The 16,878-nt window shown below is 36.8% G+C and overlaps 1 protein-coding gene across 2 annotated transcripts in view; it reads left to right on the top strand.

The window, feature by feature from the left end:
* The first annotated feature begins 11,365 nt into the window (after positions 1-11,365).
* LOC138710453 (UDP-glycosyltransferase UGT5-like) overlaps positions 11,366-16,878 on the top strand; it is a 54,355-nt gene continuing 48,842 nt past the window's right edge. For both annotated transcript variants that reach the window (XM_069841350.1, XM_069841351.1), the window contains exon 1: positions 11,366-11,637. In XM_069841350.1, coding sequence (XP_069697451.1) covers positions 11,635-11,637 — 3 coding nt within the window. In that variant the 5' untranslated portion in view covers positions 11,366-11,634. The remainder of the gene's footprint in view (positions 11,638-16,878) is intronic.

Here is a 16,878-nt window from a genome sequence, read left to right as displayed (position 1 = left end):
TTGAAGCAAGTAAAGCGATAGGGTTGGAAGTAAATCCCGAAAAGACGAAGTATTTGTTTATGTCTCGTGACCAGAATATTGTACGAAATGGAAATATAAAAATTGGAGATTTATCTTTCGAAGAGGTGGAAAAATTCAAATATCTTGGAGCAACAGTAACAAATATAAATGACACTCAGGAGGAAATTAAACACAGAATAAATATGGGAAATGCCTGTTATTATTCGGTTGAGAAGCTTTTGTCATCTAGTCATTTCTTAAGGCTCAATAAATGCTTAATATAATTGCGCGCCATTTTAGCTCTTTCGTTGGCGTTCGCAGGAAGCACACGAAGACGTTATTTGCCGCTCAATTATTTGCTCAATTACAGTGCGTTTGATTTATTATCATAGGAGCTACGACATGTTAATGTTTAACGGTGTGGCAAAAAGATTTCTCATATGGTAGCTCGGCAACGAAAGAACAAAAATGGCGAACGATACTACCTACTTAGACTTTATAGAGCCTTCACTTCCTAAGACGTAAGCAAAGAGGAGGAGGAGTAATATAAGTTTCATTTGTTCGGATTTGTTATATTTGTATTGTTGCATTGTAGCAAATGTTCGTGAACATCTTAATGAACAACTGGCAGTGAGATGGAGACTAACACAACATCTTCTGCAAGTAGCCACCGAGGTCCCCCGACTTGAATCTCTATGACTTCTTCTTATGGGTTACATAAAAGATATCATCTGTGTACTTTATCCGTCTCATAAGCTGCATGAGCTGCGACATTGTACCTCCAGTGTCAATGAGTAAATAATTCCAGTAGGTATGTTGGAGCGCGTGTGGCGTGAGTGGGAATATAGCCTTTATGTCTGCTGTGTGACACGCTGGGTGCACATTGAGTGTTTGTGAGGTAGGCACTATAAAATGTTTGAGTTGCTTTTTGTGATATCAGTAATTCCATGTAAGCTTACACAAGACTACCGACAGAGATGATATTATATCCTGGGGAACAAAAATTAATTATAGATCTTAATGAAAACGCAACTTGCTGATGGCGGTAATAATGGTAGAGGTGACTGTTACGATTAGGCCTATACGCTAGCATCAAAGTGGAAACTTTTGCTCCAGATAAAAGATACCTGTTATTTTGTGATATAAGCGAAACAAGATAACGCAGAAAGCGAATGATGCATTCAAGTAAACTACTTTATCTAACAGGGCTGTATTGATGAGCTACCATTGGAAATGCTTAGTAATTCTTGTAAGTATGTACAAACAGAAAGAGCAAATGCTGTAGCTATTATATTTGAACCACAAACAGAAAGTAAGCTTCCTGTTTTCGACATCAGTATACGTTCAACATTTCACATGCACAGTGGCGTACGTAGAATTTTGTCAAGGGAGAGGGGTATTATTAAAATTGTTTACAATTTACATGATCGGTATTTCAAATCTTGTGTATTATTATTATTATTATTATTATTATTATTATTATTATTATTATTATTACTATGTGGAAAAATTCAAATATCTTGGAGCAACTGTAACAAATATAAATGACACTCGGGAGGAAATTAAACGCAGAATAAGTATGGGAAATGCCTGTTATTATTCGGTTGAGAAGCTTGTGTCATCTAGTCTGCTGTCAAAAAATCTGAAAGTTAGAATTTGTAAAACAGTTATATTACCGGTTGTTCTATATGGCTGCGAAACCTGGACTCTCACTTTGAGAGAGGAACAGAGATTAAGAGTGTTTGAGAATAAGGTGCTTAGGAAAATATTTGGGGCTAAGAGGGATGAAGTTACAGGAGAATGAAGAAAGTTACACAACACAGAACTGCACGCATTGTATTCTTCACCTGACATAATTAGGAACATTAAATCCAGACGTTTGAATGGGCAGGGCATATAGTACGTATGGGCGAATCCAGAAATGCATATAGAGTGTTAGTTGGGAGCCGGAGGGAAAACGACCTTTGGGGAGGCCGAGACGTAGATCGGAAGATAATATTAAAATGGATTTGAGGGAGGTGGGATATGATGATGGAGACTGGATTAATCTTGCTCAGGATAGGGACCAATGGCGGGCGGGCAATGAACCTCCAGGTTCCCTAAAAGCCAGTAAATAAGTATTATTATTATTATTATTATTATTATTATTATTATTATTATTATTATTATTATTACTTACTTACTTACTTACTTGCTTTTAAGGAACCCGGAGGTTCATTGCCGCCCTCACATAAGCCCGCCATTGCTCCCTATCCTGAGCAAGATTAATCCAGTCTCTATCATCATATCCCACCTCCCTGAAATCCAATTTTAATATTATCTTCCCATCTACGTCTCGGCCTCCCTAAAGGTCTTCTTCTCTCCGGCCTCCCAACTAACACTCTATATTCATTTCTGGTTTCGCCCATACGTGCTACATGCCCTGCCCATCTCAAACATCTGGATTCCAAGGTCGGTACTAGGAAGTATGTCTCTCTATAAGGATAGCATTGTTATAATTCGAACGTGCAGCAGCACAAAAAACAGGAATTATATTGAAGGAGGGGTAGGAAGACTATGCTTCTTTATGTCGACGTAGATTTTGTTAATCTGACAGTAAAAAAATTAGAGAATGGAAAACGATTATGTATTACAAATACTGAAATCTAAATTCAGTAGAACCCCGATTATCCGTCACCCTATTAACCGATTGTTGGATTATCCGACTTTTTTTTCTAGCTCTTTTTTTCTTATTCTCCTGCAGAAAAAATTATGAAGTACTGTAGTTTATGTTTCTACGTAGCTTTTCTGCAGAGGGTTATTACAAGCCTTTACCCTTAGCCTACAAGTACCACAGTATGTAGTAGGAATGCTTTACTGTCGGCAACAGAAATAGTTAGTCTACTTATAAAATAGTCACTACCGCTTTCAAAGATATTACCCCAAGAACTTCCACAAACCCGTGTATCATTCTTTCCTTATCATTACAATTCGAGTAGTCGTATTGTATAACTTTTATGCAAAATGTCTTCCACAGTTGCCAAAAGAAAACGTGTTGTGTTAATTAGCGTAACAAATTACAAATAATCGAGAGGTTTGGGAGAGGAGAAACTGTACGCGATTTAATAAAAAAAGACGAGGATAAAGTGCATAAAGTATGTAAATCTACAACATGAGACTTTCAGTAATCCTATCTTTCTGCAGACAATCATCAACTATCAACCCTTGACCCTTGAAAACTCATCGTTAACAACCGAACTTTCAGTGAACTCCTGATCCACTACATAACACAAGACCACGAAGGAAATTATGAAACTATAGGCCAAAGCACTGTTAATGCACTTAATTTATGAAAATCTTTTATGATACGGATTATCCGATTTTTTCGATTAACCGTTCAGTGCACCCCCTTCGTTACCACGGATAATAGGGGTTCTACTGTACCATTTTTTAAGTTAAAGGGGAAGTTCAAACCCGATAAACCGCGACTGCGTACGCCCCTGCGCGCGCGCTCTCTCTCTCTCTCCCTCTCTCCCCCTCCCACCCTCCCGACCACCTCTCCCCTCCCTCCCGCCATCTCTCTCTCTCTCTCTCTCTCTCTGTCTCTTCCTTTTTAGTGTGGGAGGGACATGATCCAGCACAGAAATATCCCTGGTCTACTGTAAGCCTACTGTTCCCGCAGCTAGGCGCATTCCCAATCCAAACCAACTGATTATGCTAAGGTTCTAAGTGCATTCAGTTTGCTAGCAGACAGCCCCACTCGTGCCAGCTGCACTTTGTCAGCCTGCGATAGGAAGATGCTATGAAATAGTAATGATACGGATCGTAACGGAATGGCATAGATTTTTTACATGGGGAAACATGAGAACCATAGAAAAAAAAATCCAACTGCGATCTTGTCCACCACAACTATCACTATGAACTTTTTACTGAAAAATTTCAACTGATAGGAACTCGAAGCCGAACCGACACAGTTACTGTTTCAAGGCCTGACCATTCAGCCACCGCACGGGGTCAGTTCATCCATAATCCAAGTACCATTATACGAATTTTGCTGTCAGTGTAGCTTAAAAAATGTTCGCAATTTCTGGTCTTTCCAAGGAACAAAGCTAGCGTGTTGGTCTTCCATCCAGGCAGCCCAGTTTCAATTTCCGGCCAGATCATAAGGGAATTCGTGGTGGACAAAGCGGACTTATCTTCCACTCCTATCAACTATCATCGGCAATCGCTCAAAATAGGCTTGGGCGAGGTGGAGTGAAGGCTTGGGCATAGTATGGTTTTCCGATGCTGAGATAGGACGGACTTGGGGATTATCATGCTGTTAGTTTGAGAATGGATCTCAGCTCTATCAGGTCTGAGGCAGGATTCACAAATATCACGCGGACCACCTATAGGACTTCGACAATTGTGCATATACACTGTGTTTCCGAGGTGGTGTTACAAATTTTCAAGGATGATGGCGAAGGGCACATGTGTCAATTTGAAATATGGAACCCTGGTCCGGAAATGACTGAGTCGAAAGTTATAAGCAAAAATAGTTGTGTGGAAATGGAATTGTAATTTGGCACCACGTGCCCTCCTTCCCTTAACCTTTGGAACAGTCTTGGAAAGATGGTATGGGCCGGCTGTCTCCTACGTCGGTACTTGTACCGATACAATCTGTGAGCTTGTCTACTGTTCCCATTGGCTCATTCGTATTCGAAAATCAGGTCTGCTTATTCCGCTCTCGTGTACTCCTCCATTTCACTAGGACTGATCGACTGGACACTGCAACTTGTATACATACACTGCTGTCTACAGACGTGCATATCAGGACCGACCATGTCCGTTACACATTACGCTATCTGCATTGCTTTAGTGTGGTTTCCTGTCCCCATCCCTCAGAGAGCGCACTGAATGAAATACTGTAAGTATGTAGACAACGCAAATAACGTCAGATGAATACAGTAAGTGTAAGATGTACAGATAAATACACATAAATAACGTGTACAGAGGAATAAAATTATTTCATTTCCACACAACTATCCACTTTCGACTCTGTCATTTCCGGACCAGGGTTCCTTACCTCAGATTGATACATGAGCCCTTCGCCATTATCCCTGAAAGTTTGTAACACCACCTCGGAAACACCCTACATAGTGCTTCCAATGAACCAAAACAAGCCTAAGTGCATGGAAAAGCCAAGTCAAGCAAGCATGCCATTAAAAGAAATTATTGCAGACATCATGCTTAAAACCAGTTTAAACAACAGATGCAAACGTTAGTACAATGAATTTTCAAACATATTCCATCAGATTATATTCTTTTCTGTCAATATTCTTGTCATTAGGTTTGAGGTTCATTCGTCAAATTCTTTCGCTGCCGTTGAAAAGGTCTTAATAACTTAATAGTTTCCTTTGCAAGGGGAGAAAGGGAATGCTGTTCTTAACCATTTCTCACACATTCATTAATCACACAAGTTTAACCAGCAATATTTGGTAGATCAGTACCGGTATTGTCTGGAGGAAACGCAAAAATTACAATTCCTAAGGAAAGACCAAAAGATATTACTTACTGATAAAATAAGAGACCTACAAGATTTTATAGTCTCCTGATCACCTCAGCAAGATTTAGCAGGAAAAAGTGATTCTGCGCTCTACATTTCAAGGTAGTTCACGAAATATGCAGCAGCTATACCAAGATGCTATGTCTTTTGTTAGAAAGCATGACAAACCTGACATTTTCTTAACTCTCACCTACAATCCGCAATGACCTGATATAGCTACTGCATTAACTTTCAAAATATTTGGTATTCTTCATAGAAAATAATCTGACAAATTTTAATTTCAACTTCTACTAAACTTAGTTTGCAGCATTTGTTGCACAAGCCACTAGCATTACTATAGATGCATTCAACGACTGTAAAGTGTAAGTAATTTGTGTTACATATATTTGAACAAAAGTATCGTTTTCCATTTCATTTATATTATTGCATCCTAGCGCAAATATAAAAATTAGAAGTGATAACCGAAATACTAAATCAATACCTTATTTAAGAGAAAAGAGACAGTGGCCTATATAACATTATCTCAGAAGTTAAAAAAATTAGTTCAATAACACGCTTGTCCACTCTATGGAGTAACTGTTAGTATGCCTGACCGTGGAATGAACTGACCAGGGTTCAATTCCTGGTTGGGACAAGTTGCCTGGTTGAGGTTTTTCCGGGGTTTTCCCTCAACCCATTACGAGCAAATGCTGGGTAACTTTCGGCGCTGGACACAGGGTTCATTTTGCCTGCATTATCATCTTCATCTCACACAGACGCTACCTAATCATTGCCGTTGATAAAGCGTCGTAAAATAACCATTTTAAAAAATAACACTCTGAAGTGGTTTCTTACGCAGTTTAAAAGTGAATGAGGCGTCTAGCAGGAGAAAACTGAAACATTTCTTCAATTGCTTTTGACAACAGTCAAGCTTATGTTCTTTTGATCTGGAGACATGTACAAGAACAGAACACAGTATTTTAGCAATTTCAAACTCTCGCGCTGTTCAACGTGATTCGAAACTTTCTACTTCCTATTCCGCATCACACATGTAGAAACATGCAACCCTCCCAGCGATGTATCGCTTCATTATCAGGGAAGGCATTTGCAATCCAGGACAGTTCTCTAGAAAAACCTTTCCCCAGTCCTGGAGGAAAGATCTTATCAGCGGACCCAATACATGACTTCCTTAACAGGATGTGGTCACTCTCATGGAATTAGAAAATTGCGGTTACTCCAAGGAGTAAGATATCCTTTGGCTGTCGATGATAAAAATACAAATCAAGTGCTCTTGAAACGTCATTAATTTTATTATAAACTTTCCCTGTACAAATGAATGAAGATTCTAGTCAAGGTACGATTCCCTTAATTTCCTTAAGCAAAAAATTCTATAAATATTTAGCCTACGCATTCCTCCCTTCCCTTAATTTCTTTAAACATAATACTCTACAGATATTCAGTCAAAACATTCCTCCCTTACCTTATTTTTTTAACATAATACTCTGCAGATATTCACCCAAGCATTCCTCCCTTCCCTTAACTTCTTTAAACATAATACTCTGCAGTTATTCACCCAAGCATTCCTCCCTACCCTTAATTTCTTTAAACATAATACTCTGCAGATATTCATCCAAGCATTCCTCCCTTCCCTTAACTTCTTTAAACATAATACTCTGCAGTTATTCACCCAAGCATTCCTCCCTTCCCTTAATTTCTTTAAACATAATACTCTGCAGATATTCATCCAAGCATTTCTCCCTTCCCTTAACTTCTTTAAACATAATACTCTGCAGATATTCATCCAAGCATTCCTTCCTTCCCTTAACTTCTTTAAACATAATACTCTGCAGATATTCATCCAAGCATTCCTTCCTTCACTTAACTTCTTTAAACATAATACTCTGCAGATATTCACCCATGCATTCCTCCCTTCCCTTAACTTCTTTAAACATAATACTCTGCAGATATTCACCCAAGCATTCCTCCCTTCCCTTAATTTCTTTAAACATAATACTTTGCAGTTATTCACCCAAGCATTCCTCCCTTCCCTTAATTTCTTTAAACATAATACTCTGCAGATATTCATCCAAGCATTCCTCCCTTCCCTTAATTTCTTTAAACATAATACTCTGCAGATATTCACCCAAGCATTCCTCCCTTCCCTTAATTTCTTTAAACATAATACCCTGCAGATATTCACCCAAGCATTCCTCCCTTCCCTTAATTTCTTTAAACATAATACTCTGCAGATATTCACCCAAGCATTCCTCCCTTCCCTTAATTTCTTTAAACATAATACTCTGCAGATATTCATCCAAGCATTTCTCCCTTCCCTTAACTTCTTTAAACATAATACTCTGCAGATATTCACCCATGCATTCCTCCCTTTCCTTAATTTCTTTAAACATTATACTCTACAGATATTCGACCAACGTATTCCTCCTTTCCCTTAATTTCTTTAAACATAATACTCTACAGATATTCGACCAACGCATTCCTCCTTTCCTTAATTTTCCAGACAGTGATCTTATTTACTTTAAATTTCGTACACTGGTTACCAATAACATGTAGGTAACGTGTGCAAATTTCAGTGACATTTAGAAAGAAATTACTACTCCTTTCAAGGGGTGAAGGAATTAACTTTCGTGTTCAGTAATAAAGGCCAAATTATAAATTTTATCACATTCCTGTTATTTCATTGCATAACTCGATAAACGTAACTAGAGGCCTAGTAATTTTATGCATACGAACTAGAAATCCGTTCCCTAGTCATTAGTATTCGTACACACGAAACTCATGCACAACTCGCCAACATTTTGTGGACGGTAAAATTCATATGAAATCACGTTTCGTCGTGTAGATTGCAGAAGTCTGAAATCTCCGGGGGGACATTCTGGAATCCGGAGGGGATATTTCCCCCAGCCCGCCCCCAGGGTTCAGGTAGTTTCCTTGAAGGTAGGTGTGTTTTTTTTTCTTTCTTTATTAGTGTAGAGGGTTTCAGGAGATGCTAGTTCGTGACATAGTTCGCATAGCTGAATATGAAATTGATTAATTGAAATTTAAACCGTCTGAATTTTCAGTTGCTACAGTTAAGAAATCAGATTTGCTGTGTGTTTATTGGCTTAGTTTTCAATGTTAGTTTTGTTCAGAATATTTATTAATATTGTTTATTAAAATAGATCTAGCATATACAGTAAGCATAAAACATAACAGGCACTGTTTACCTTTCTTAAAAAGAAAAGTATTGAAGAGTCAATGGAAAGTGTACCCCTTGCATTTAATGAAGAAAATTCTCATTTGGCTTTAAATCAAACGGAAATCTGTCAATAGGTAATTTCATCTGTGTTAGCTATTGGTTGTGAGTCAATTAATAAAGTAGTTGGACGCGAAAATAAATACATAAAACGATGGGAAATATAATTGGTTGTACTTCAATCGTACTCGGGGTGGTGCATTTTGTACACTGTGTGAAATGCATTTAAAAATGATCTCGAAGCTTTTCAAAAACAGGGGTATTCGTATCATTGTCATTAAAAATGTTAGATAATGTACTGGAAGACTCATTCGTACACAGTAGAACCCCGATTATCCGATACCCTATTAACCGATTGACGGATTATGCGACTATCTTTCGCTCACTCTTTTTATTTCTACAGAAACATATTAAGTACTACTCTACGTTATATTAGTACGTATTTTTTTTCTAGAGAGTGTTATTACAAGGCTTTACACTTCCAGTTTGGTATTGTTCGAGTTGTCGTACTGTTCAACTTCTATATAAAATGTATTCCACGAGTGCCAAAAGAAAACTTTTGTGGTAAGTATCGAAAAATGCAAATAATTGAGTGATTTGGGGAAAGAGAAACTGTGGCTCGTCTCGCATCAGAATACGAGATTGATGTTACAACTATGCGCGATTTAATAAAAATTAAGGATAAAGTGTATAGAGTATGTAAATCTACGTAAGACTTCTACTATTCCTATTTTTCTACTTATAGCCATTACAAGGAGTTTCCTTGCCCCTTAAAAACACGTCCTTGACAATCGAACTTAAATTAGTGAACTTCTGATCCACTACCTAGCGTGTTAAACACAAGACTACGGAGGAAATTAGGAAACTTCAAGAATTATTCACTTCATTTACGAAAATATTTTATGGTACGGATTATCTGATTTTTTCGATTAATCGTTCAGTCCACCCCCATCATTACCACGGATAATAGAGGTTCTACTGTTATTTATTCGGTGAGTAATTATTACCTGTACTGAATTTAGACGGTTTGTATAAAAAGGATACTTAGGCCGGCTTTATGTGACAATTTATCAACAGTAATCTCACTGGAGGTTTTGATTTATCTAGAGAAAATCAAAACTCGAGTGGGATTTAATTGACTATTACACGATTAGAAGAAAGTATATGGAGATTAGAAGTAATGAAGTACTCCAATACAATAAAATATTAGTTGACTTACGACAACACAACTGCCTTCAAATGTATTATTATACCATCTCTAAATTACAAATATTACGCTAGATGGCAGTAGTGTGTTATCTTTAGCTGTTTTCTTGTTATCAGTTGTGCCAACTATGGAATCTTCATTGAACTCTGTGGACGGTTACTAGTCAAGAAGGCTTTGTTGATTCAGTTTCATATTTATTAAAAAGTTGCATTCCACTTCAATTATCCGGATCCCAGTAATCAACGTCACTTAACAGATGATTTTCAATAAATCTTAGTATTAAACAATCTCTGATACGTGACGATTCATTATATCATATAGCAGAAGCTATAACATAACCTAAATAATGCAAACAAGTGTTAGAAAAGTTTTAATTAGGGACGATGAAATAAACAAGAAAAGTTTTAATTAACGATGTTGAAATAAAAAATAAACATTAATAGTTTTAAAAGGAACAATTATTGAAAGTACAATTTTCAAATTTGAATGTTTTAGTGGTTGGTGGTTCATTTGATGTTACATTAGACATGTGCGTAAAAGAAGTGGAACTCGTTGATGTAGGCTACATGGTGTATTCCTCAACTTATTCAGGATTTCCGAATGGAGCTCTTCATTTATTTGTAAATAGGATTTCAGGGAAGATGCGTAGCTATGACCAGTGATCTTTATTAATTCTTGTTCTTGAATGCCAATGCAAGCCATATTTGGAAGTGCTGTGTATCGACTGGAGTGGTTTGTAATTTTCTGTTTTTTTTTTTTTTTTTTTTTTTTTTTACGTCCAGACCAATGCAGTTTGAAATGTTGGCAAACAAAGAAACAAATGCTAGGGTAGTGATAAAAATAAACAAATGCTAGGAACGCGATAAAATTAAACAAACGCTAGGGACGCGATAAAATTGTGCGATAAGCAGCCATGATTGGTTGAAAGACGTCTTTTCGTACCGTTTTATTGGTCAAAAGTAGTATGACGTAGTAAAAGTGTAATAGTCACAGAAAGATAGTTCATTTTCACCATGATTTACATAACAATATCAACATTTTTAAGTTAATGTCCATATTATCGTTTAGAAGCGTATTATTTAAAACAAATATAAGCGAATGAAAGCTCTATTTCTTTAATTGGCTCAAATTTTCTACGTGGTCTGCCTCTGTGGTGTTCTTAAGATCTGAATTATCGTTCCTTTTGCTGCCGGTCCCACCTGCCCCATCCCGGGGGAAAAAGTCTGAATTCAACACTGCAACAACATTATACGATTACAACAGATTTGCCTTACTTCACTACGCATTACCTTGCCTGACTTGGACATGTTGAAGTGCCCGAGTATTAATTTGAAGTGAAGATAGGCTACTCTGAAGGAGAGTGACGTCATACATTGTAGTTCCGAAGTTCGCCGATACGTTTTTCCGCTCCTAGTACCTAGATGTTATGATGTATTTGTGAATTTTTACAATGTGAAAGTTTATCTTATTCACTGGTTTGGAGATTTCCTGGAAAAGTGACGTCGACAGCGCGAAACTCCTGTCCCAGTTGCATGTCTAAAATATGACGAATCATCTTACTTTTTTTGTACGAAATAACTGAGTAACTAATAACGAGATGTCGTGACTCGCACTTTATCTCAGGCAGAACGCACTCGACCGTCCTCCTGTGAGCTGGGTACAGCCGTCGTAATGGTAAGTGCAAAAGTATTGGTTAGCATGAATTACGTTAAGGTCGCGGAGTAATATTATGCGGCTCTCACCGGCACACAAGAGTGTCGGGCTTATTAATGTCTACGTAGATAAAATAGTCACAATATTTGTTTATTATACATCTTGATTACACAACTTTTAACACTGCATCACTTCGGAACATGTATGATATGAACTTTCTTGTGTTAAATTTTAACGTACAGGATTACAACGAAGAACTAAACACAATCAAATACATAGCACAAAAAAACGGATACAACCCCCAACATAATAGACAACACAATACGTAAGACAAAACAAAACCACGAAAAACGGAAGAATACAACACAAACACAAGAACACAAAAAATACATCACACTAACACACGAAAACAAAAACACACATAAAATTGCAACCTCATTCAAGAAATTAAACTACAACATCGCATACAGAACAAATAACACTCTACAAAAACATCTCAACACACAAACAACACAAACAAACAAATACAACCACACAGGCGTATGCAAACTCAAACGTAACACCTACAACAACTTCTACATAGGATAGACAGGCAGATCATTTCAAACACGTTACAAAGAACACATCACAGCCATAACAAAATTACAAAACACCTCCGCATATGCAGAACACATCACAAATGACAACCACACCTACAGATACATCAACACAGACATGGAAATACTGTACATCCAACCAAAAAGCCAGAAACTCAACACACTAGAAAACAATATGAAATATATACGACAAACGAAAACAGACCCCAACGATATTCTCAACACACACTTCAATTTCAAAACACATACATTCTTTGACTCTACACTACGAACGCACCCACACAGGAAACAAGAGGCGCCAAGATCAACAACGACCAGTTCTGAAGATGACCGAAAATAGGTCGAAACAAGGTACGTTAAAATTTAACACAAGAAAGTTCATATCATACATATTCCGATTTGTTTATTTTTGTTAATGAATTGTCTCACAAATATTGAACATTACAAGTTTTTTGTTATAGGCTACTTTAAAGTTAGGAATTGAATAGACAGACGACATGACGCTCGATTCCCAGTGCCGGAACGAATTTTTCTCCGTTAATAATACAGGGACATCATTTTATTTTTACTTTAATTTTTATTGTATCTGAGTTTTTTAATGTACTTCATTCCCACCCCTTCTACTAGTGAAGTTCCAACTATCCTCCACATAGAACCAAGACCGCATATAATAACCAGTACTGAGTTAGTGAGTATAGTACGTTCCAGAAATATGTTCTCGTTTTCCAGTGACGAAAGAGCTTTCAATATTGAATCATAATTTCGCACAGGTACTGTCGTCCGTTTGCCTACGTCGCATCCCGATTTCCCCCACCTGCATCTGCTCGTCCCTCTGTAAAGGCTATTGGCTGCGCTGTCTTAGCTCTTTTCTGAAAACATTAATTTCTGTTAGGAATTGGACGTCTACAACTGTTTGAAATAACTTAAATAAAAGGGCCACATTAAGTAATTGACTTTCACGTGATTTCCCCCTTTTCTACGATCCTGCGACATAACCACTTGGAGGGACAGTAGATAGCATGTCTGAGTAATTTTATTTGTGCGGGTCGGGCAGAAGTGAAGATTGAATTTACAGTACGTAAGGTAATCTTTTATAGAGTAGGTACAGAATTATTTCACATGAGTTTCTAGTACGAAGGACGAAACTGATAATTGGAATTAGATGCAATAGTCTATAGTGCGATAATATGTACAAAAGAACTGAAGCCTGTATCGAAATGAACGGTCACCATTTTCAAAAATATGTTTAAATATCCATATTTTGATTATTTTTCAATTTAACTTCATTCTCTGTATTGTACGCTAATGTGCTGTAGATAGTATAATATTCACCGCATAATGAATACGTTCGCATGGATAACTCAGTTCGTGAGTAAAAACACTTAGGCCTATTCTTAATACAGTACTGTATTTTGATTAAACAAAAATCTAATGAAAATTATCAAACTCAAAATCGCGACATTTCCTGGTTTGCATAAATGGATGAACTACTTTTCTTCCCTCCTATACCTAGTAAAGTGATTTGTTTGTATTTTACGCAGTATCGTCGAACTCCAGTGGTGGAAGGGGTTGCAAACAGTGTTTCCGGTTCTCAACCATTAATCCAAAGGTATAACCAGGTTAATATTAAAACTGTTAGTAAAAGTAAAATGATGTCCCTGCATTTACGTGATGGCTACATAAAGTTATGCAATACACAATATTCAATAAGAGGATAGCGAGGTCCTCAAAAATAATAAATATAAAGAAAACTATGTTTCTGTACAGAATACTTTACTCTGTATCTCAGAGAAAATGATATAGTCAATATTTTTCACGATCACAATATCTTTTCGTTGTACGACGTGCATGGAGTACTCTAAAAGGAATTAAATGTAACACTCAACTTATTATCCAAGTTAACTGAAATGTTAGGCAAGATTTTATGTTATCTCTACGGTAGTAGATACTATTTAGGGTGCAGATTAATCGCTCAATGAGTTCTACAATCAATTTTGAATGTAAAATCTTTCAATCACATTCTAATTTCTAAAACAAAAAGCTCGCGACTTAGGATGAATCTTGAGACAGAGCGAGAATGGGCTAGTTTTCAAGTGTGGCAGTTCAAACTTACGATTATAGTTTAGGTAACATAGGGCTTACTGGATGTCATGTTAATTTTGTTACATACAAATTAAATAAAATGATTTCACGATATTCAGCTCTGTACTTTCTGTATATGTAATAAGACAGGATTTGTATAGCAGATTCACAATCACAACTGTTAATTTTCCGACGACATAATCGATAAGATAAGCAGGAGCGGTTGATATTTTCATACTGACGATTACAGATCATCTGCGTTGTCATGGCAACGTAACGAATAAGTACATAGTCATGGATGGGCAACTCGTGCTCCCAAAGTGCTAAAAAAAACCTTGTAAGAGAGAAAGACAGACGGAGCCAGCCGAAGCAGTTACAAGTTGTTTGTAGTTTCGCTGCAAAAGCCACGGTGCGCTCTGGCGGCTCATGCAGGTGATCGTGACATCTATTCCATGATTCGAATTTCAGAATGACGCTGGTACAATAATTATAGTAATTTTAGACAGACTGTACCTGAACACACACAACAAAATTATATTATTTTCTAGCTTTGTAAATTAGTTTAGTACTGGAAACACAAACTGAATACAACCTTTTCAAGATACAACAAATATAGCTGCAACACTTATTTATTATTACACTATTTGTTAATATTTCTTATTATATGTCTTATTTGAAACGTAGAACGCTAGAATTTACAAGTCTTTATACATTAAAGAGTATTCCTCTGTTCTCAGAAAGGTAATAGTCTGTATTCGCAAACAATAACAAATTCAAGGAAGTATTTTTTACATGTCACGGCAGATGAAATAAGCTTACTTCTGACCTCTTTCTTTACTTTGAGAGCTTTTACCCTTCTTTCTTGTATCAAACTCTGCCTCAAGCACATACAGTATATATGGAAGCAAAGAGTATATTTGGAAATTCTGACTTAGGTAACATTACAAACAATTCGATTCCTAATTTTGCTGGAATCTGAGTGGCGTGCTGTTCTGTAGATTTATTAATTCAAGCTATAAATTTTCAGGACTTTCTATCGGCATAAGCCAAAAAGATTTCAGAAAAATTTCGATTCCTTGTCAATTGTCACTGTTTCTCCAAACTTATCAGTGAATTCTGCTGTAAGTCTTGAAGTAGGGTCTTATATTTGATATGATTTACTCTTCAAGATAGTTTATAGTCAAAGAAAGTGAAGTTGTCTATGTTTTACATGATACTACCACATTTCAAATTTATCCATAAATGTTCTTAGCTAGTCGATTATATGTCGTGCAATTCTGTAACTCGCACGCAGAAATTGCTAATGATATTTGATATCAGTCTCACCTTGTTGATATCTCATTTTTACCTTTAGCTGTTCTAAAGCAGATGCAGACAGTATTTCTTTACTAAAACCTTCACTGTTTTTTGTAACATAAAATGTCATGCGTAAGAAAATGTAATAGAACACAATACAAGCTTTACCTCTCTTCTTAATAAAAAAAATTCTCTTTTTTACTCGTAACCAAAGGGAAATGATCTGGGAATTATATTGTTTTTCACTTAAAACAAGCCGCCACTTACTGCAGACGCGATCGAACTTGTGTCTTGAAAAAACCGCACACAGACAGTACAGTAGAGAGTCCGTTCTACCTGCACAGAGATTGTGTTGACACTTTGAGAGCACGAGTTGCCCACCCATGTACATAGCAGTTTTCTAATGCTGCATCATGTAGATTGTACAGGGACATCATTTTATTTTTACTTCAATTTTTATTGTACCTGAGTTTTTTAATGTACTTCACTCCCACCCCTTCTACTAAGGAAGTTCCAACACCACAGAACCAAGACCGCAGATAGTAAGCAGTACTGAGTTACTGAGTATAGTACGTTCCAGAAATATGTTCGCGTTTTCCAGTGACGAAAGAGCTTTCAATATTGAATCATATTTTCGCACAGGTACTGTCCATTTGCCTACGTCGCATCCCGATTTCCCCCACCTGCTTCTGCTCGCCCCTCTGTAAAAGCTGGGCTGTCTTAGCTCTTTTCTGAAAACATTAATTTCTCTTAGGAATTGGACATTTACGTAATATTATACAGCTGTTTAATTTAACTTAAATAAAAGGGCCTCGTTAAGTAATTAACTGTCACGTGATTTCCTCCCTTTCTACAATCCTGCGGCATAACCACTTGGACGGACAGTAGCTAGCATGTCTGAGTAATTTTATATTTTCGGGTCGGGCAGAAGTGAAGATTGAATTCACAGTACGTAGAGTAGGTACAGAATTATTTCAATATGAGTTACTAGTACGAAGGACGAAACTGGCAATTGGAATTAGATGCAATAGTCTATAGTGCGATAATATGCACAAAAGAACTGAAGCCTGTATCGAAATGAACGGCCACCATTTTCAAAATTGTGTTTAAATATTCATATTATGATTATTTTTCAATTTAACTTCTTTCTCTATATTGTACGCTAATGTACTGTAGACAGTATAATATACACTGCATAATGAATACGTTCGCATGGATAACTCACTTCGTGAGTAAAAACACTTATTCTTAATACAGTACTGTACTTTGATTAAAGAAAAACCTAATG

This window comes from Periplaneta americana, chromosome 12 (assembly GCF_040183065.1).
Source record: "Periplaneta americana isolate PAMFEO1 chromosome 12, P.americana_PAMFEO1_priV1, whole genome shotgun sequence".
Taxonomy (NCBI): Eukaryota; Metazoa; Arthropoda; class Insecta; order Blattodea; family Blattidae; genus Periplaneta; species Periplaneta americana.
The sequence above is the reverse complement of the archived record's forward strand: the minus strand, read 5'-3'. Positions and strand labels throughout refer to the sequence as shown.